The sequence below is a fragment of the Thermobia domestica genome, chromosome 8, assembly GCF_964235325.1.
Source record: "Thermobia domestica chromosome 8, izTheDome1.hap1.1, whole genome shotgun sequence".
In the NCBI taxonomy this organism is placed as follows: Eukaryota; Metazoa; Arthropoda; class Insecta; order Zygentoma; family Lepismatidae; genus Thermobia; species Thermobia domestica.
Genome location: NC_137461.1, coordinates 147,884,870 through 147,907,826, shown reverse-complemented (window position 1 = coordinate 147,907,826; position 22,957 = coordinate 147,884,870). Strand labels below are relative to the sequence as shown.

General features: G+C 34.8%; 1 protein-coding gene across 1 annotated transcript in view; it reads right to left on the bottom strand.

Moving 5' to 3' along the window:
• Window positions 1-22,957, bottom strand: part of LOC145691854 (retinol-binding protein pinta-like) — a 69,187-nt gene that overhangs the window by 8,968 nt on the left and 37,262 nt on the right. Inside the window, exons 4-5 of the mRNA XM_081767166.1 lie at window positions 18,975-19,085; window positions 17,068-17,173 (exon numbers count right to left, since the gene is read on the bottom strand). Coding sequence (XP_081623292.1) covers window positions 17,068-17,173; window positions 18,975-19,085 — 217 coding nt within the window. The remainder of the gene's footprint in view (window positions 1-17,067; window positions 17,174-18,974; window positions 19,086-22,957) is intronic.

Here is a 22,957-nt window from a genome sequence, read left to right as displayed (position 1 = left end):
GCATTTTTTTTAAAACTATGGGTAGAGTAATTATTACTGACGAGCTAGTTAATTGAAGTAATCCATAATCCGGAAGTGGTAGAAATAAACCATTTCCGGTTTTACGTTGAACACTTCAGAGCAAAATCGATAAATTGGGCTTGGGATAAATCGATGGGCTTTCTGTAATGGCAAATCCTTTAGATTGGATCTGGCAAGATATTACCGAGAAATAAATTACCACACGCAAATCAAGCCCAAAACTTGGCCAAGCTCGGGCAGCAAATGTAGAGATCTTAATTAGGTTGAGGGCTGCCCACCACCAAATTTTGTTCCGACTCGGCCAATAGTTATAAAGAAAATGCTGCTGGCTAATTAAGTAGTTATAAAGAAATAAGGTATGAAACGCAACCCGTGTCCACCCAGTTCTTGGCCGAGTTTGACCACAGAATATACCAGTACTTATCCTTAGGTAATGGGCTAGTAGCTCACAAAATTTAGTAAACATCCGGCTAGTATTTAATTTAAAAATAAACTCTAGTAAAAACCATAAAGAAGATAACGTAATATGTTCTCAATTAATACGGATACCGGAATTTGTATAATATTTCTTTCACTTCTGGTATTAATAGAGAGATTACTGTAGAGATGGAATACACTCTTGGGGCACTTAATGAATTACATAAAATCCCTTTTTGCTCTCCAATCTATAACACTCAATTTATAACCGGAAGTGATGGATATCTGCCACTTCTGCTTTTAGCATAAAGGCTGGAGTCGAGATATTCTTGGGACACTAAACGAGTATAGAAAACCGCTCATCTTTACTGTTATCTTTTAAATCTATTGCGATCAACACTTAAACCGGAAGTAGTTGATTTTTGCTACTTCCGGTTTGGAGTTTAAGATAGATAATAACTTACCTGTTCCCACAACGTTAAATTGATTCCATAAAACTGCTTCTCCCCATGGGTGATATCAATAAAAATAAGTAACTACTCCTGAGAAGTCCTGCTCGAGAATCGGAGTAACTACGCCTGGAGTAATCTCCTCCCTCAATTTCGTATCAATAAAACAAGCCACTACTCAGGTCTAGTCTGCTCCAGATTTATGAACGTTTACTCGCGCTTCCTCTGCACGTAGCACTGAGTCGTATCAATAAAAGAAGTGATTATTCATTTCTCCCATTCATCGCGCAGTCATTTCGTTGTTTTTAACCTATGGCGTAGTATCTTAAAAGCCATGAAACGGGCAAGTAGCAACGATAGCTTCAACCAAAGTACATTTGTGGATATTTTAAAAGAGTTTCCAATGGTACATTCAAAGTCACAGCTACCAGAAAGTAAACGAAGGAAAGCCGAAACTTTGAAGGTAATTACAGTGAAGTGCAACGAAATATCAAATACATCTACGACTGAGACACAAATTCAAAAGAGAATCTTTAATATTCGAGCGAGAATAAAACAAAAATAAAAAAGAAGAAAAAATAAAAAAAGGAAAGAAGAAAGTAATACTGAAACCATGGGAATGAACCTATTTGAGCTGATGGATGTTGATTGGAATCCAGCAATATCAAGATTAACACGACAAGCACATATCACGTGTTGTCCAAGGTCTTTGTAGATTGTTTGGCTTTAAGAACGAAATCAGACACTTGGCTCCTTTGTTTTCTTTTTTAAAAAAAAGTCCAGCCACCCACGTCATAAATCACGTCCATCTGATTGCATTTTCCACACCATACATGTCCCCTTTCGCCTTGACATAAACAAAATACATTCTTATGTATACACCCTTTCTATCAACGTTGAGTTGAGTTGATTATTAGTTTAACGTCCTTTTCAGTAGCGTGCCTATATGAGACAGAACCCACTGATTAACGTGGAATCCAAACCACATGAGCTCCTGCCGGGAATCGAACGCGGGTCTCCTATGCCAAAGGCATGTACGCTAACCGCTTAGCCACGAAATAGCTCTTCCTATTAACGTATTACTCTCCAAAATACTAGGTTTCTTTAATGCCACTTGTATATAGTCAAGTGCTCCGATAGCACCCGGAAATGTGTATTGGTCTTGCCACTCTGCCTTTGCTGTTTGTATATTACGCACACTTCCGAAAACAATCCATTTTCAGGTAGTCATAGATAGTACTTTGAGCCACACCAGAATCCCCTGACATTCCGACCTGGAATCCCGGATCGCTCACGTAACGCAAGAAAACCAAGGGCACCGATTTCTCTGTAAATTTGGGGGGAGAGGGCATTCCGATGCAGAAGGTATATATATCGGGATTTTAAGACAAATTGCACTCTAATTATGCCAAATATTGTATATTCATAAATACAATAGGGGCCCACATGAGCTTTGGAGGGCCCGGGCCCTCACAGGATCGGCGCCCTTGAAGAAAACCCTTTTCATCATTACGTAGTCCACCACCCAGAATTTCGGTTGATTCTCCTTAAAAAAATGTTGTGCTAATCACTACATTTTCTTTCATAAACTTATAATGCTTTTTGTAATCTCCATTTCCAACATTTCTATGCAGTTTATAAATTTTTCTACGTAGTAAAACAATCATATACCCTGCCATATTTCGCACGGAGTCACCTATTTAGCTTGCTCCACAAATTTGGAGAAGTTACTAGCATCACAGAGGAGTCTTTGATTTTTATTGATATCAAACGCGTAGTAGTTACTCGGCTCGAGAATAGAGGTGTGGTTACTTCAAAAGGGCGGGGCTTCTCCGAGGTCAGCCGAGACGACTAGTGCTCAGTTCTCTTTTTATTGATACCAATGCGAGTAACTACTTCAAAATTGGGCGTAATGAGTACCTTCTCCGTTTTATTGATATCACCCTATATCTCATAGTTTATGCTCTGTGTAAATTAAATTGAAACCGGAAGTAATAGGTGATTTCTACACTTCCTTTTTAATGGATGTTAACCACAAAGATGAAATTTACTCCTGGAACGCTTCATCGATTGCCGAAAACTGCTTCTTACTATCTAATATCGTTTACGCTCTATAGTGATCAACGTTAAAACCGGAAGTGGTTCATTTTTACCAATTCCGGTTCTACTAGAGTGTTAGGGTGAAGATGAAAATTACCCTTGAAACGCTATATAGATCCCTGGAAACTACTTCTTACTATCTAATACCGTTTTTGCTGTATAGTGATCAACGTTGAAACCGAAAATGGCTCAATTCTGCTATTTTCAGAATTTACTAGCTTGTTAAATGTGAAGAAGATTATCCTTGGAAAGTTTAATTGATTGCCGAGAACATCTCTTCGTTATCTATTATCGTTTTTGCTTTACAGTAATGAATGCTAAAATCGGAAATGGCTCATTTCTACCATTTCTAGTTCTACTAGAATGTTAAAAATAAGATGAGAGATTTCCTTGAAACGTATAATCGATTTCCGAGAACCGCTTTTCGCTATCCATTACCGTTTTCTTATATTGATCAACGTTAAAACCTGAAATTACTCATTTCTACCATTCTGATTGTCAAATCACATCTATTAATGAACTCTCTAGAGAAAATCACACTATCTACCTATTGAAAAACAATTAGAAAATTCGTATCGTTTCAAATATTATCGTTCGAAGTAACGGACGTATGTATGTACGTACGTACTAACTTTATGATATTACAAGTTCCACTCCGTGATCCTAATAATAATAAAATCTTATAGAGGATCATGTTATATTTTCTGCAGTGGTTTTGGTACCAGAAGTTCTAGTATATTTATTTCACTTCCAATTTGAGTAGAGGGATTACTGCCGAGGTGGAATATAATCTTGGAGCACTTAATGAATTACCTAAAAAAGCCTTCTTGCTATCCATTCTATAACGCTCAATGTTATAACCGGAAGCGATTGATTTCTACCACTTCAAATTTTAGTAGAAAAATTAGAGACGAGATAGAACATATTCTTGGGACACTTACTTGATTTCAGAAAACCTTTTCTCGCTATTTAGTATCGTTTAAATCTCTTGTAATCAACACTAAAATGGGAAATAGTTGAGTTTTGCTACTTCCGACTTGATTAGAAGTTTAAGAGAGAAGACGGTATTTATTCCTACAACGCTATATTCATTCCTAAAACAGCTTCTTCCTATCTCACTATGTAGATTAATTTGAAGACAGAAGTCATAGTTAGGTTAAGTTGTGTCTCTTCCGGTTTTACCAATATGATAAGCATGAAGCTGAAAGTTATCCTTGATACCCTTTATCGATTGCCGAAAACTCATTATTATTTATTACCATTTACGCTCTATAGTGATCAACGTTACAAGCGGAAATGACCCATTTCTACCACTTCCAGTTCGCGAATCACCTCAATTAACGAACTCCCTCGAGAGGAATCACTCTATTTATTTATTGCAAAAAGCAGAATAAAAAAATTTGCATTCGTCCAAAGTTATCGTGTGAAGTAACGGCCGCACGTACGTACGTACTAATATCGATAAGTTCGACTACGCGATCCCAATTAATACTTCATATACCCCCGCCAACACACACACTAGCATATGTAGACACGGAAGTATACCTGGTAGTATCCACACGCTTACGTCGGAAACTAGAAACACACACACACACACACACACACACACACACACAGAGTGAGAGAGAAAATCTTGTACCTTTATACTGAATGCACCATTACTCACAAAATCAATTAAAAAAGAAAAAGGAAAAAGGTTGTAAATCAAACTTTCAAAGATTGGTATCACTGCTGCGTGAAACACATGAAACTGTTCTTTAATGATTGATTCGTAATATGATGTACATGGGTTTCTTAATGGTAGTATAAGAAAATGCCTTTAAATTGACCACAAAATAAAAAGTGGAACTTATTTCTCAAATTTCGTAAAATCGAAGTCGACGGGCATCATCGGAACAGTCTACAATAACAATATATGCAAATAAATATTAATATACTTCACGTTTTCAAGTGGGTGCAAGAAAGCATCGAATACTGTTTGGTTTCATAATCATTAACGGATGTATATAGTTAAATTGGTTTCCGGTCAATGTGCTCTTTGATCAGTCACTCAAAGTCTGTACCATTATCTATTTTGTTCAAAATCTAATCCCACCCATATTAGAGCTGTTGGAGACGATATGTTAGTGGTAATTCCGTACTATCAATGACAGTAGAAACGACAGTGTACAGTACCTAAATAGATGGTGATAATGCGAAATTATCAACGTCTCTGATTTCGAAACGGGAGGGGGTAAGTTTTGGTGCTGGGTTATATGGAGTGAGCGTAACAAGAGTCTCAATAAACCAGTGTTCAAATAATGACTGCCTATAAAACACATGGCAAAACCGTATCGGTGTGAAAACAATGGTCTGAGGAACATTCTCAATGACACGTTCTGAAAAGCATCAACCGTGTTGTCAGTCAGAAAGCTCGTAGAACTACAATACAAATGACGGACATACAAGATAAGCTTGTTCGGGCGAAACTGCTGATAATTGACCATAACCGATGCTAAGAGACTTTGTGCAACACAAATTGCATTGCGAATATGAAATATGCATATGACGATAAATGTGTAATACGCCGGATGAGTCATCATTCGCCTTATTTCATAGCACAAATCCTGTTTATGTGTGGCAGATGCATAAATAGCTTATTATCTGCAGTATTGCCGCTGTTCTGTGAACCAACGCATTGTCTGTGATCCAAAATGTCCTGATGTTCAGTGTGCACTGTGTTGATGCGTATTGCTCCCGTCACTGCCGTTATTTTGTGATCATTTTAGTGACCTTGTACATCCTATGGTCGAGATGTTGTTTCAAGACAACAATCCCGTATATCAAGGTAATAATGCGCTTGTTTAAACTACTGGAATTATTGGAGCATGGTTTGAGGAAAATCGGGATGAGGTATAACACTTCTTGGACACGTCAAATCCTTGGACATAATGTAAATTGAACACGTGAAGTACTTGAAACACAAATTCAGTGTTTTGTGTATCCTTTCTCATGGACTTGAGTGACACACTGCATGCTGAATGGTGTAATAGCACTTACTACCATTCAAGACCTCAATGATTCCATACCATGTTCCATCAGATCTGATCTTGCGAATAAATATGCTATGTTTTCTTATGACGCTGAATCGTTTGGATATAAACTATACTTGCTATGTTTTACAATTTTTGTTGTTTGGTCATAAACCAGAAACATAAAATGTTAATCACTTTCGGTTTGAATAGAAAGGGAAAGGAGTAGATGGAACCTACTTTTGGGACAGTAATACAATTGCAAAAATCACATCTTGACAGCATTTACCGTTTTTCTTCTACGGAAGACAGTACTGAAACCGGAAGTAGTATAAAATTTGAGCCACTTTCGATGTTGGTAGATTATTGTAGGTAGTCAAGATACGTTGTCTTGATATACCAAATTGTTTGCAATAAATAGCTTATTCCTATTTTTTACGTTTATGTTCTATGGTGATTAACCAGAAATGGCTAATTTTAGCCACTTCCAAATACTAAACGGAGTAAATGGAACATATTTTTCGGACACTGAATTGAGTGCAAAAAATTGCAACTTGATACAATTTACCGCTTTTGCTCTACGGAATTCAGTATTGAAACCTAAAGTAATAGAACAGTTAGACAACTTTCGTTTATGGCAATGGACTCTCGATAGTCATAATATGCTGTGTTGAGATGCAAAATCATTTGCGAAGACTATTCCTTGCTATCTGTTACCATTTTCGTTCTATAACGGCAAATGTCTTAGACGAAAATGGTTGATTTTAACCACATTTGGTTTTAGTAAAGGCTTAACGGAGCAGATGCAGACACTGACTACATTCCATAATCACACCTTGATAACATTTTTCTTATGATCACCTTGAAATCAGTATTCAAACTGGAAGTAATATTAAATTTTAACCAAGTTCGGTTTCGGAAGACTGCTGTAATAATCATGGTATACTGCTTTGAGACCCTGAACTGTTGTAGAAAACCACGTCTCTCAATTTGTTACCATTTTTGTTCGATGGAGATAAACGTTGAAACGGCATTCTTACAGTACGGAATAATAAATTTGAACCACTTCTGGTTTTAGTTGAGTGTTGTGGGTAGTAACATTATCGTGAAACGCTGAATCGTTTGGAGAAAGGTGCTTTCGCTATCTGTTACTGTTTACGTTCTATGACGATAAGCGTTTAAAATAGAAACATTTAATTTGAACCACTTCTGGTTTAAATAGAGAGTTAATGTAGGAGATGTAACCTATCTTTGAGACGCTAAATCGATTGCAAAAAACAATATGTCGATATTTGTTACCGTTTTTGCTCCGACACCTGTTACTGACGAACAAACAGTCGGACTGACAAAGCCTTCTATAAGACTTTTGATACCTATGCACAGCATAATTTGGAATCTATTAATAGTAATAGTAATTGTAATTTGGGAGGAGAACATGACAAAGGTTGTTACAGTATGGAAAAATACCAAAGTGTTCTTAATATTCAAACTTTTTCGATTCTTGGTTACAGGCTATGTACTAGAGCACTATTAATTAGTCTTCAGTAAAATTCATTACGTTCATTATCTTGACTATATTTGCTTTTCTGTGCTATTCTTAAATATATAAGTGTGTATCAAATATATATTTATATATAATGTATAAAATATAGTCTGTAACAGAAAAAATATGAAGGGTTTTTAACGCTAACCTAGTATGTGATTTTATTATTAAAGTTAAGAATAAAAGATAGAACTGCCTATATTTTTATTTCAACAGCTTAACTTAAAATCACGAATTATCTGGGGATTTATTTTTTGCCTATAAATTTATGATTACGAGAATATTCGTGCAACGCAAAAAATGCGTGCATTCATCTAAGTAGCATTTCCTTTTGTTATTCTGGGATATGCATTTCACCGTAATTATATATATATATATATATATATATATATATATATATATATATATATATATATATATATATATATATATATTTCCCCTGTCCTCATGATTATGAACAAAGTCATAATGCCCGATGAAATTGAACAAAATGCCATAAAAGCCAATAATTGTAATTATGATCTAAAAATACAATAAATGATTTTTATGTTTATCCTTCCTTCCCATACACCACCTCCAATAACCTTCCTCCCCCCGTCTCTACACCTCTCACCCAAGATAGAGGGTGTAGCCCTCGCAAGGGAGCTAGCCTTATGCTAGCAAAAAAAATCACGCTCTCTGTGTAGAGTTTCTAAAGTTTCATACATTAAAAATTTTGTCTCAAGTTTCATACTAAATTATCATCCACCTAAATTTCAATAAATTGATCAAACTATATACATGTTGTAAACATTCGTTTTGGCTTTATTTATACAAATAAGTCTTCAAAAATAATACCAATAACAATAAAATACCTTTATTTATTTCTTGAAAGAGTATACTTGTGGCTTTAAAATCGGCAATTTTCAAGTGCCTCTTTTAAATCTAAATTTTGTATAATTTTAAAAATATTTGCTTCCATTCTCTTTTACTTTCAATTTAGAACAAACGTAACAAATAACAAATTAAGTTTAGAAGGTTTTTTGCGAGAAAAAGGTATAAGTCAAGTGGTTTTAAAGGTTAATCTTTAGAAAATAATGCTCTGAATATCTTAAACAAATTGAATCACTACACACCATAAATAAAGCTACTAACGTTCTTTCCAGATGCATTAAACTAAATGTGATTTAGAACATTCCTATAACTAACTAACTCTATGGCCTATGGAACCCGCAGGTTCAGTGCCGCGTTCATGAAAGCTCTCCACTGACTTCTATCCTTAGCTAATTGCATCCAGTTTCTACTTTGTATTCCTATCTCTGCGAGATCCATCTTAATATTATCCTCCCATCTGCGCCTAGGTCTTACTAATGGTCGTTTTCCTATGGGTCTTCCAGTCAAGACTTTGAAAGCGTTTCTACTTTCTTCAATTCTAGCTACATGACCTGCCCACCTAAGCCTCCTAGACTTGACGACCCTAACAATGTTGGGTAAACCGTATAAACTATGTAGTTCCTCGTTATGAAGTTCCCTTCCCCATTCTCGTTCCTCTTGGGTCCGAATATTCTTCTCAGGATCCTGTTCTCAAATACTTTCAGTCTATGTTCTTCCCTCAGAGTAAGTGACCATGTTTAGAACATTCCTATCCATTATCAAAACCTTTCATAAATTTAAAATATCTTATATAAACGAAATACGAAGGATAAAATCTTCATTTCAACCAGCACTGAAATAAAACGTGCATATTAATATAGTAGCACGTATTTTTCAAACCATGTTTTCTTATGATCATATCGCGCTTGATGTGAAATTGAAAACATAACTGTTGCTTATTTAGTTTCATACATTTGGTGATAGAAATAATTGATCTTAATATGTTACAGATCTTAGATCTAAGAATATTTGAATCATATTATGAATTGTAGTGTATGTAATGTATTACAATGTTAAATTTCAGATTGTTTAATCTGCAAAAACTTGCTAAGATTTCTAAAGTAGCATTGACAATACTCAGGATATGATTGTATGTGCAAAACAAATAAAAACAGATATCTATAGTAAGTCGAAAGCGATATTTCCACCGCATTACTGGAACTAAAATTGTGTGTGGTACAGTAAACTTATAGGGAGACTGGTTGCAAAGCAAAAATTGAAACAATGTGCGAATAAATAGAATAGGCAAATAAGATTAAATGGGAGAAGCAAAGATTAGGCATATGTAATGAGTGTCACGGAATTTCACAAAGAAGAATGCAAGGTTATGTGCGGATATTAATTAGAGCGTCGGAGACAATGTTTTCTCAAATTACCACATTCACATAAAGCAGTATCAATAAGTAGAATACAGGGGCACAATCGCAGTATATACAGAATGAAAGAAACATTTTGATACGAACCAGCACACCTTGAGTGTCAAAGATCTCAGAATCAGCTGCAATAACACGAGCAACGAGTTTCTCGACTTTTGAATAACGGTTTTCATAAATGTCCTTTCTCTTATCAGAACTAAATCCAACTCTCTTATTTCTGTTAAAAGGGTTGGATAAGCACATATCCACCCATTACAACTCCAGCAGCTGCACGGAGTTTATTGAGGAAGTATCTATGATCCAAATCAAAATATAGGATGAGCCATTCTGAAAACTGAAGTAATTATCTAGATGCTAATAGTAAATTCGGTAAAAGTTTAGATAAGATATCATGCAGAAGCTTAATATAATTGCATCCACGAACGTAGATAAACAAAAATGGAAACCATTCTGATAGTCATGTAAAATGTCACTCCATACATTTACTACAAAACCTGGACTGAATGGTTAGTTCAAAATAACATTAAGATTTTCATTATACTGTTTGAAACTGTTTCACCTGTTGAACATATCCAACTTCGCTAATAATTCCAGTTAGTCCATAAAACTGCTACTGAAAGGATCATATGTCAACAATTTAACTGAAAAACTACACACAATATTCACAAAAGCGAAGAAATGCATTAGATGTAAGGGTATAAACCTTTCATTCTTTCTCATTGGGAACACTTTGGTCTCTTGAATAGTGAGTAAGAAGCATGTGGGGAACGCTCTTCGAATTTTTTCAGATGATATCTTGTAGATGATAGTAAGCTATCTTGGAATTTACAAGTTGACTTTTAGATGCCCTAGTTATCGTCAAGTTGTTATACCTGAATGGAATATATCGTCGGTAAAGAAATGTAGGAGCGTAACTAGCAAAAGTGTGAATTTGAGTTATGAGCACCATGCATGCTTATTTAATCTGCTTTATAAACAATAAAATTTCCAGAGCTAAATGCTTTATATGAATGGAGACATGAGCTGTCTGCAAAAGACGTATCTTGAAAGTAAGCGTCTAAAAAATCTACGAAGAGGTGTAACTAACATATAGCTATTCGCCCGTTGACTAGTTCCTTTGCGATTTTTATTTTGAATAGTAAACTGGCAGATCTTCTTTCTAGAAAGAAACGGAAACAAAACAAAAGAAAATAAAATAAAAAAGAAAAGAAAGCCGAACATATCACATATTATATTATTAAAGTGATAACAGAATTTGCTCGTGGCCTTTCTTCAGTTGTGCTTAGCAATGTGTTTCTCAAGTCCAAGAATTAAGTGAGAATAATAATGGCAGATCATAACCAAAGTTCAGTTTGCGAATAAGATGGCATTATCTCTTATACGAGTATTCTAATGTTCATTTGCAGTACGTGTGAATTTTAAAGATGGAATGTGAGAGTGTTAGGGATTCTACTTTTCTATTCTTAAGAATCTGTGCTACCTTAAGTGAAGTGACATCATGCTGTGATCATTATTTTCTATAACATTTAATTTGATGAATAATAGTATGTTGAATATAAAACAGTTCCTTCGTTTACTAGGTATATAATAAAAATAGGATTCAAATGTTCCAAAAATAAGGGTCACCTTATTACACTTGGTATTGTTAGCAATCGGGATGTACACGATTAGTTTAAGTTCTATTAAAAGCATTTTTTTCTGTAGGATTACTATTTTATTATATAGTATTCTTATTTCGTAGCACCAATTGCTAATTAATTGATATATCCCTACTGAGTTCAAGATTCGAGTATAATACTACAAAATAGTTTATTTAAAATATAACGTGCGAGAAGAAAACATTCCTGTTGATAATTTAATTTGTTCCTTTCAAAACAAATTACACATTTACGTATATCAGGGACATTACTACTTCCTGGCTGCAATTACCAACACATTGAACTGTCATCATCAGGGATCTATATCTGTGGTGATTACGAAATACCGAGACACCCAACAGAGTGTATTATTATTCCTATTCTTCTCGTTGTTCATGTTTTCGTTGTTCATACTATTAATAATAATAACAATGTAATAATCGCCACATACACTCGGGCACTTCCATACTACTTGGGTTCAAACCGTGAACATGAAATCACAAATTTTCTCGCTAACGAATGTTCAGAATGGTACTCATTACCTGAAAATGTACCTGGGCGCTATCCTGGCAGTAAGAAAAGTTCTAAGGTATCGCCTAGGCTCACCCCGGCTCGCCTTCATTCCTGGTCATCAGTGTATTCTTAAATGTTCAACACTATTGCTGTATCTTATATTTAATTTCTCAGGAGCGTAACTTAAACTTTTTCTTTAGAAACAAGCGACGGAAGGGCGTAACTGATTGAGGCACAACTTTTCCCGACAAACGTACAACGTGATCAACATTTAATGCTATCTTCAGAAACACTAAAGTTAAAGTTTCTTGGTACAAACTTTCGCAACATCGTGTTGAAAATGAAATAAGTAGTAAGGTATAAAGTTATACGAACAATTTAAAATCGTTTTCTTGTAAAATTGAAAACATTCAAGTACGCCTGTATGTGCCTTTATCGATGATGTACAGTGTTTTAAACAGTAAAATGAGATAACGTCAGTGAAGAGATTAAACAAAATCGTCCGGAGTAGGTAATAATTTTAGAAGTTCAGTGAGAAGGAAATGGAAAATTTAAAAAAATGAAAAAGATAAGATACTTGCTCCAACAATCGCAAATGTAAATGGTGGTGTTTCCTTAAATCACGTTCATGAGATGTCCAAAGTAATAGTTCTGAATTTATCTTTTCAATTCTTTTCTATAATTTACATATTCTCATTATGTCATAACTCTAGTGGTTTAATTGTCCTCTCAAGGTGTAATATATAAAGTAGAGGAGTATGCCTTGGAATAGACTGTTTGCACGCGAGAAGATATGCCATGAGGTTTAAGCTAAATGTAGTGTTGAAGATAGTAAATTTGTTCATTATATACAATATGCATTGTACGTACAACATGAAACTGTCAATTAGGGTATCGGAGTAAACTATCTTTATAGGAACAATGTTTAAATCAGATCTTAGCAATGGAAAAGTAATGAAAATTTCAAATTAAAGAATGACTCATGAATGTTTTGAAGAAGTGTTATGCGTATAAACCTTATTGGATTTGTCATCATCATATGTTTTCCACCATTATTGGTAGGACACTTGCTTCAACTGAGAAACGTCCATGCCTCATGATCTTCCGCTAGCCTCTTTGTTTTTACGTCGATATTTCTATTTTGATATTGTCCATCAGTTTTAGTCTCCTTCGTCCCCTCTCGCTTTCCTGCCAGCATACCATCTCGAACTTCCCTCACGATACATTTCTTTCTTAGCCAATGTTCCAACCAATTGTTCTTTCTCTTCTCACTAATATCTAAAACTATTATTTTCTCCTCCATCATGTCTAATACTCTTTCATTCGTTTCAATCATTTCCATCATTCCGCTCCATTCAACTAATTCTCTCATTTTCCTCCACACCCGCATCTCGAAAGCCTGCAGTCATTTTCCATCAGTTCTCCGTAATGTATATGTTTCTACCCCATACAGTACGATACTCTGCACGAAATATTTTATGAGTTTTCCTCAACTCTTTATTCAAGGTCCCACAAAATAGACTTTGTTTCTCCTAAAGTCTTCTTTCGCTATTCCTGTTCTTGCTTTTATTTCATGGTGGTACTTCATACGTCAGTAATAATACTACCCACGTTTCGAAAACTATTCACCTCTCCTGTTTACTTCCCTACTATTTCATATTTGACATCGGTTGCTTCGTTCCCATGACCACGGTCTTTGTCTTCCCAGAAACCTTTTTATTCCTTATTATTCTTAGCTCTTCATCAAGTTTTCTAACATCATATTACATTGAATTTCACATTCAGCCTCAAGCGCCATATCATCAACAAATCGTATATATATAATAATTATTCCTCTTACTGAAATGTCGTCTTTATTATTTAGGCTCTTTTTTTAGACAGTATCTTTTCTAGATAGGTATTAAATAATGTTGGCGAGAGACAGCACTCCTGTCAAACTCCCCCTTTCAATTCCACTCTTCTCGTTATTTTCTCCTTAATTCTAGCACTTACTTTTCGTTCATATATAACTTTTTTATGAGTGTTCGAACTTCCATTCCAACCTAACCAACTTCAGAACTCCAAACAAAAATTTGTAATTCATGCGGACAAAAGCCTTTTTTAGATTAATAAATATGAATACATATTTTCCTTTCTCTATGAACATTTCAGCGATCACCCTTAATAATCCATATACATCTCTTGTACTCTTAGCTTTCCTGAACCCGAACTGCCTTTCCTCATATTTTTAATTTGTTCTTCCATGCAACCTTTTGTTCAGTATTCAACGCAAAGTTTTACATAATTTAAGTTTTAATTGCTCTATAATCGTTACATCTATCTGCGCTTTACTTCTTAGACATCAATATAATAATCGTCTTCAGAAAGCTGTTGTCCACTTTTCTGTTTCATATCTTTTATCGTAGAGTCGGAACAATTAATTCTGCCCTTGTCTCCCATATTGTTAATGAATTCGAGTGGTATATTGTCAATCCCGGTTGCCTGATTAATCCTAATCTCGGATATAGCTTTTTCGAACTCGACCGATGAATACTAAACCCTTTATAATTGTTGTGTACTCCATTTTCTACTTCAAAATATAGGGCATACAGTCTATTTCTAGAATCATATAAGTCCTGAACACATCCCTTCAATCTTCCTAAGACTTCACTTCTCTCGCTGACTAGTTCTCATTGTTATTTTCTACTGTCATCATAATAGTTCCTTGTTTTCTGTGAAGTTCCATAGATTACACCTCGTTGTAGATTTCTTCATATCACTCAACTCTTTCTATTTGTTCTATGTTCTCGGATTATCTTTTGTAAACCTCATCCCTTGCTCTGTCTCTCTCCCTTCGTAACTCGCTGTTTAAGCTCGCCCTGTGCATTTCCCTGCTCTCTTCTGTATCAACCTATTTCCACGCTCTCATTTTTCGCAACGTATCTTCTGTAATCCATGGTTTCTTAGTCCTTTTGTGTTCGCGATAACCTACTACTTTCTTTGCAACCTGCCGTATGTAACGTTTAATACGCTCTCACCGTCTGTTACTACATGCACCTATCTTTTCCTCATTTGAATATTTTTATTCTAACTTTTCAATTAAAAGATTTGTTACTTAATCATTTTTCAACTTTTCAGTATTTTTCATCTTCTTGTCTACTTTTATTTTGCCTATATTTTTTAACTTAGTATCCACTTTGTTCAGGACAAGGTTATGGTCAGAAAAATTGCTAGTCTAGGTTAAAGGCTTCACATTTTTCAAGTTATTCCGATACCTTTCCGGAATCATAACACAGTCTATCTAATATCTTCGACCATCTACTAGGGATTTCAATGTATATATTCTTCTTTTGCGCTGATTGAACCCAGTGTTGTAAATTCGGTATACATAAATTATCTCCTTACATTTCTTTTTCTTAAATTATATTTGACTACGAAACTACCTTTCTCTTTTTTCTCCCAAAATGTTTTGAAATATCTCACTACTATTCGATATGCACCCCTCTTCCAGCTGTCTATAATTTATTATGTTTTCTTCGATGAACACACGACAACAACAACGTAAACAAGACTCATATGTACCTTACGTGTCACTCTTAAATTGAACACAGTGTGTATCCTTCACCGTTAAACACCCCACTATCTTGCCATCTAACTCCACAAACTTCTACCAAATCTACATTATTTTCTTTGTTTCAGTTCTTCATTAAGATTTTTTCTAATTTCCCTGTAACATAGTACGTACGTTCCATATCCCACTCCAAATCCTTTTGCTCTTGTTTGTCTTTCTTCTTCTGTCTATCCTACTCTTATTATTACTTTCTAGTCCAATAGTCCTTCCCAAGACATCCCCATCCCGGAGATTCGAATGGGGGTACATTTAACTTTCGGAAATATATTTTGACCTGTAAAGACCATTATACATATGTTCTGTTTTTCCTGTCAGGAAACTAGGGAAAATAGAGTAATGATTTCCCGTTGCCCTCCACCACACAGTATTCCAGCCGTCGAAGTTACTCTGACCACGCCTGGGTCTAACGTCCAATATGCCATACCAATTATCATAATTTCCACCAACTTGTCCATTGAAGAACTGATGCGTTCTAGAAAACTGCTCGTTTGGCTATTCCATGTAGGCCAATTCGGTACCGGTGGCCCTTTTGGTAGTGTATTACCATCGACGTAGCTCTAAATTTCACTGTAGCATGAAACACCCAACACATAAATCTCTCCGTAAAGGTGTGTGTTTAGCGGAGAGGTTATTTGATTTATTTAGCGTAATTAATTTAACAAATGAGAAATCCAGATGTCAATTATCGAAAAGATTTTATTACTTATGGAAAAAATGAATATTTTTGTTTACGAAAATGAGATGAAATCTTTGAGTTTTGCTTCCCACGTTTATGCCGGTTACGCTAAAGGAGATGGTGATGATGAGTAATGAATGAAATGGTGGAATGAAGAAAGTGAGAGGAAACGAGAAAACCCCGAGGAAACCAACACACACGGTATTTGTTCACCACAAGGTTCACTTGGCGGGAGCTGGGATCGAACCCTAGACCCCAAGCACGAGTGCTGAACTCTCTACCACTGAGCCCCGCGGCCCTATTTTTGTTTATATGGAGCAGGATATGTATTGTGTTAGATTTATTAGACAAGGACAGGTTTCTGTTAGTCACTGAATGTTAAATGACACTTTAATAAATAGGGCAAAACCTACAAAATTAAGTTACCTTTTGAATACAATATGATACTAACTGTAAGATTGAGAAATGAGATCAGTTTAACAGCATATACATGGTAGACAGAATATACCTGTTTCTGAGGGTATGTATGGCTCTTAGTAAACCACTTACGGACAAAAAAAATAAATAAATTACAACTTTGATGTAGTAACCCTTAAAAATTATATTAAGCTGAATAGATGTGGTTTCATTTCATGTAAAGTTGTATGCTTCAATCTCCTAGATCGAAACCAGTGACGCACCACATAAAGAAGTCAGTCATATTTCATTGTTTAAAATAACTTGTTTAAATACGGAAATTCTTGGTCAATAGAAGAAAGTTCTAAACTAAATATATCTTTCTACTTAATTTAAAAATACTTACTATTCAGTAACTTCTTTGGTCCTGCATTTCCGCCAAATTCATCTGGAAGTATCTCTTTAGGAATAATGGAATGTAATTCTTCATAACCATCCTCAACAAATTTGGTCTGTTAGTAAAAATGTGACAGTCAACCTACTAACATATAAGTATGTCGGTACTACAGTTATAAATCTCGTTAAATACTATGAAAATTCACGAAAATATCATTATAGCTAAGACACAAAAGTTTACAAGGATATAACTGTCAATCTTTCTCTCCATATATAGGCGTGGATCCAGGATATGATCAAGGAGGAGCTAAACCATATTTTATGTTAACCCTAGAATATGTAAAAATATACTTGTGAACAGGTCTTCTTGGGCTAGCAGCCAGGTAAATAACGTTATATTGTGCGACGTTTCGAGGGCTGACATCATCCTCATCTTCAGGACAATATGATGATGCACTAGTGTGTATGGAATATATATCCTAATGTATGTATGATTGGACTTTTCTTATTGGTGGTTCAAATGGCGGCTTCTGATTGGTGCTTGAAATGGTGGGATATGATTGGTGTCCATGTTTTACTGAATTGGAATCCTGTGTCTCTGTTAAGGTTCGTTTTTTCTTGTGTGTTGGCAACAGCTCCTTTTATCCTCCTGTCCCAAACTCTTGAGAATTTTGCTATTATTTTGGTATCTGTGAACAAAATCTTATGTTGCTGTTTGATGCTATGTTCAGCCAATCCGGATTTTTCTGGTTGGTTTAGTCTGATGTAACTGTTGTGTTCTTTGCATCTGGCTTCAATGGTTCGTCGTGTTTGTGCAAATATGGTTTACCACATTCACATGGAATGCGGTAAACTCCAGGAGTTCGGAGGGCCAGGTCGTCTTTGGTTGGTCGTATCTGCCAGGTACAACATGAGCACAATACACAAACCTCCAGCAAAAATAAAAAAATAATTCTTATCTTATTTATTCTTTATTCTTTTCGATTCCTCGAACGAGACTTGGTAAACCCTGTACCTGTACCTTACAATTCTTCGAATAGCTTCAAAATGGTATGGAGCTTGAAATCCCTTTCCATTGTACGTAGAAGTTATCTGCAATGGAAACTATACTGTTAAGCAATCGTTCGAGACCGTTGTCGTCACACTAAATGCAATTGGTGGTGGAAAAGATTTACTTGCTAAGCAAGATATTCTAAATCGACTATATTTAATTTTGGAAATCTTCTGTACACTCAATGAAATAAAATAAGATAATATGTTTTCTGGTATTGTAAGAATTACATTATATAAGAAATAGTAAATTAAGTGAAATCAGAGCGATCTAGAAAGGGACAACATAAGAACTACAACACACTACATAATAAAATTAGAAAATCTACAAATTGTCCTAAGGCATATATCCAACAATTTATGGAACAAAAAGTATAGAAGTTGAATTAATAAAAAGGTTTATACTCGAAAATGTACTTACTACACATATTCTAAACTAAGTTATAATGACTATGAAGATCTTTTAAAGATGATCACTGATTCTAATGACACAGGTAACACAGTAGTACAAAGGTCACTCCCAGTGGAAAATGCACTGCTTCGATTTTTCCAATATGAGCTTGTAATATATATCATTGTGATTTTTCGAGGACTTCTTCTTGGCCCCCACACTTTCTTTTAACAATTTCTCTCATATCCATTTAGTTTCATTAATTATGAAGCTTCTTTATCGAAAAAGTCATAATCACTGAATTTTAAATTAAATATTTCAGTTCTTTTAATTTTTGTTATCACTTCTTCGGTTAATTTGCGGTAAGTGAAATCCAAAGTGTATATCTAACATTTCAGCTGAACTCACAAAGTAACATATTGTTCTAATGTAAACTTAATTTATAAGTAAATTGTAAATTAGTGAACTATTCTTACCCTTTCTTGAATTTTGTCTGGTAGAAACATGATGGTCGTTTTAGCTACTTTGAGAGCGAATGGATTCAAATTGAGAAAAACAATATACTTAAATCTTTCAGGATATCCCTCCTGAAAACAAATAGAGAAATATAATAATTCATTATATTAGGGATCATGCATCAAACAGTATACACACTTACACATTTAGAAAAAATATATACTTTCACGATTGTAATATGAATGAATACATTCTAAAGGGTCAAACAAAATCTATTATTGTATTTTTAGAATTGAAACGTTTGATGTAATAAGGGCGTAAGCGAGTGTATGCCCTTTTGGCATCAAACGCATTTGTGGCTTTTGCCATGCTTCGTTAGCCTCCTGGTAACATTTCAATTCAATATCGGAATAAAATGCTGCATATTACATTGTTACATGTAAGAAAAAGACACTGATTGAATTTTCGACATCGTTTTCCTCCAACTGCACGTTTCAGACTTACGCCCTTGTTGCATCAAAATCCTCAATTGTATTGAAGATATTGTGTTACGAATCTGTAGAAACCACAGAATTTAGTCGATAATTTATGAAACGATGGAAGTCAAGAGACACACATTTTTTAGTAGAAACGAAAGTTGATTTTAGATAAAATGAGACTAAAGTGAATTTTAAGGACATTGTTATACAAATCATTTAATATACAGTCTGTACTTAACGTTTAATTTTGATAAGGAAAATGATCTGAAAATCATAAAAGTTACTCTGTTTTATATTTTAAAGTACGTTTTGTTATTTTTGCAACCCTATATAAAATCAGATTGTCCGCAAAATATTGATACATACTATACATACAACATTTCTGAAAGAACACTAGAAGCATTAGATAAAATGTGCGGCACAAAGACGCGAATAATTAGTAAATAATACATAGTAACTTTACATTGCATAAGTACTGGTTCTTGTTTGAAAAAACCTCAAATACGAGAAATTATCGTTTGTTGACCCCAATAAGGTCTTCATAAAAATGTTCAATTCATCTGGAACATGTTAATTAACTTTTCTTTGTTCTCTTCTTTTTTCTTTCTTTTTTGGACTATGCTTTTCCTTGAAGCAAGGTTACATTTCACTCTCCTGCAGTGTTCAGAATGACTGTATACTGAAAAATGAACTACGTACAATGGTGCTACTACAATCTCAAGACCGTTTTCAGAGTATTGAAAGTATATGAAGGAAGATATTTGGAAAGAAATGGACTTATCTCGTGGAACATTCTCAGGTTCAATGGAAAACACAATCTTCTTATGTAGCGAGGCCAAACGTTCCCGAAGTCAATCGTATCACAAACACCAAGCAGTCACTGTGAACTTCTCTTATCTAGTAAAGTGTACGATTATTTCTCAAAATTATTTAGGAATGTATAACCTGTCATGTTTTAGAAATAAATAACGACTCGAAAACTACGATCATTTGGAATATTCAATGACCTCGCAGAAGAAGGAAGAGTTAAATGAAACTGAAACGTCTGGTTTCAGCAATCAACATTAAGAAGCATACAATCGTGTGGTTTCTTTTCTGGCTCTAGTATCTGTCGAAGGAAAGGTGAAGTTCATGAGTATCTCATGTAAGGTAATTATTTAGATAATGCAAATGACATGAGGCTACTAAAGTTGGCCCCATGAAAACTTGAGCTTCACAAGCATGTTTTGCAGCATTACATTTTGCATGTAACTGAAAATCAAAACTGCAAGATTCTTCCTTTCTCATTAAGCTTTATGAAACTTTGAAGTTAATTGCAAGCTTCTTGGCCTTTCTTAATCTTTGAATTACTGTACATTTGTAATCATTTCCATTTCTCACATCTCTTACGCATTTTATTGGGTATACAACAAATTTTTCACACTCTTTAACTTCAAATGGAATATTCCTTTTTGGTTGTATATTACTTGTTTATCCTCCTACACCAATACAGAAACAAAGTACAACTTACATCCAAAACAGTTGCTTCATTATTCAATTGGGGAAATTATAAAATTATTTTTTTCCAGTGATATGTAGTGTCATACATTAGAAAAAAGAAAAAAGGAAAGGCAAATATTAAGAGTAGAAACTTACATAATTCCTAAAATATTGCTGTTTCTAGAGTGAACGGAAATTTGACAGTGCATTTTCTGGCATGTGAGCAGGGCCGGCGAGAGGGGAGGGCAGGAGGGGCCAGAGCCCTGGGCCCCAAAGGGGGCCCGGCGGCCGAGGATAAAAAATTACTAAAAGTTGTATATTCTTGCTCAGTTCGCTTCCAATCAGTGCGCTCTTTGTGTAACAATTTTTGTGTACTGTGGTCTTTCAAAGAAATGACAGGTGACCAGATCCAAGAACAAGCAGCTGCACTAGTCCAGCGATGCCCAAAAGATTTAAGAGATGATCTTTCTGATGAACTGCATAGCCTGAAATTGATATATTCGGCCAATTTTGGTGAGAAAACGCTTTCACCATGGGATCTCCTAAATGACATCACAACTTTGAATCTAGAAACTTTATTTCCAAATCTGACAGTGGCCCTTCGTATATTCGCCACAATCCCTGCTACCGTTTCTAGTGCAGAGCGCTTTTTCTCTCTGTTAAATAGAGTAAAAAAATGTTTTACGCTCTACAGTGTGTCAAGACAGATTATCAAGCTTAGGCTTGTTGGCAGTGGAGATAGAACTTGTCAAGTGTACCAAACTGGATGCTATCATTGATGAATTTGCCCTGAAAAAGGCCAGAAAGGGAATTTTGTTGTAACTATACGTAGAAAAGGATACATTGTAACTGTAACAGTTGTCTAGTATTAACGCATATAATTAATAATGTGATATTAATAGTAATTATCTGTAGGAGAAATTTATCACACTATAGTTAATTTGAGCAATATTTCATTGAAATAACTAAATTAAGCCTAATGCCTCATGTCTCTAATTAAGGAAGACTAACTGCACAGCTTACTTCTATATACTTATTTATAGGAACAATTTGTGCAAAGATATTCATAGTACAGGGTAGGTTGGATGGTTGAGAACATTTACTTTCTCAATACAACTTTTATTAACTATTTAATACGTACTTTTTCTATTTCCTTCACAAATTAGTTTGTTTCGAGCATTTGATTAAGCATAGGGGGAGAACTTTTGCTATTACATATATTAATAGATAAGTTACTTTTTTCTGTATTTTGATACCGTTGTATTAAATATATTATTTGTTTATTCATTTTAGTTGTGAAGCCTTCAAAAATCTTAGAACCAACTATAGGATCTAAACAAAATCATAAATAGTAAATTAATGAGGGTTTTTTGTTGTTGTTTTGTTTTGTTTTCAGCGAACAGTGAACATAGGCTAGGTTCAGAGTTCTTATTATTCACTTATTTGGAGATATAGCAAGACTGTTTACCATGTAAATTAAACGCATTAATGGTCTAATAAAGAATTCAAAATAAGCCTTAATGTTCATTTTAGTTTACCTCCGTCCAAAGTGGTAAGTACGTAAAAGGTCATAAGGGAACGTGTAAGGGGCCCGGGATTGCTCAACGCAGGGGCCCGCGACCGCTCTCGCCGGCCCTGCATGTGAGTAAGTGACAATTACGTGATTTTAGCATGAAAGGATGCAACTATCCTCATGGAACAGTTCAGAACAAACAACTCATTTTTCTTTTCAAAAAAAGTGGAAATTCGTCGTTTCATAAATTACTGATTCAATTATATATCATTTTCATGTGTATAATTTATAGCCCAGGACCTTTATGCAATGAAGTGTAACAGAATAGGGGAAAGAAGAAACTTCTTGCAATAGTTTCAGTTTCATGTCCTAGTTAGCATACTAAAAGTCCCGAAAGTTCCGGGCTGTGAAATCGGAGTTATGACGTCATCAATATGGCCGCCGTAAGAATTTCTAGGGTAATTTTTAAACGAATACAAACACTCACAGAATTAACATTGGAAGGTCATTTTGGCACCAAACTACAGAGAAT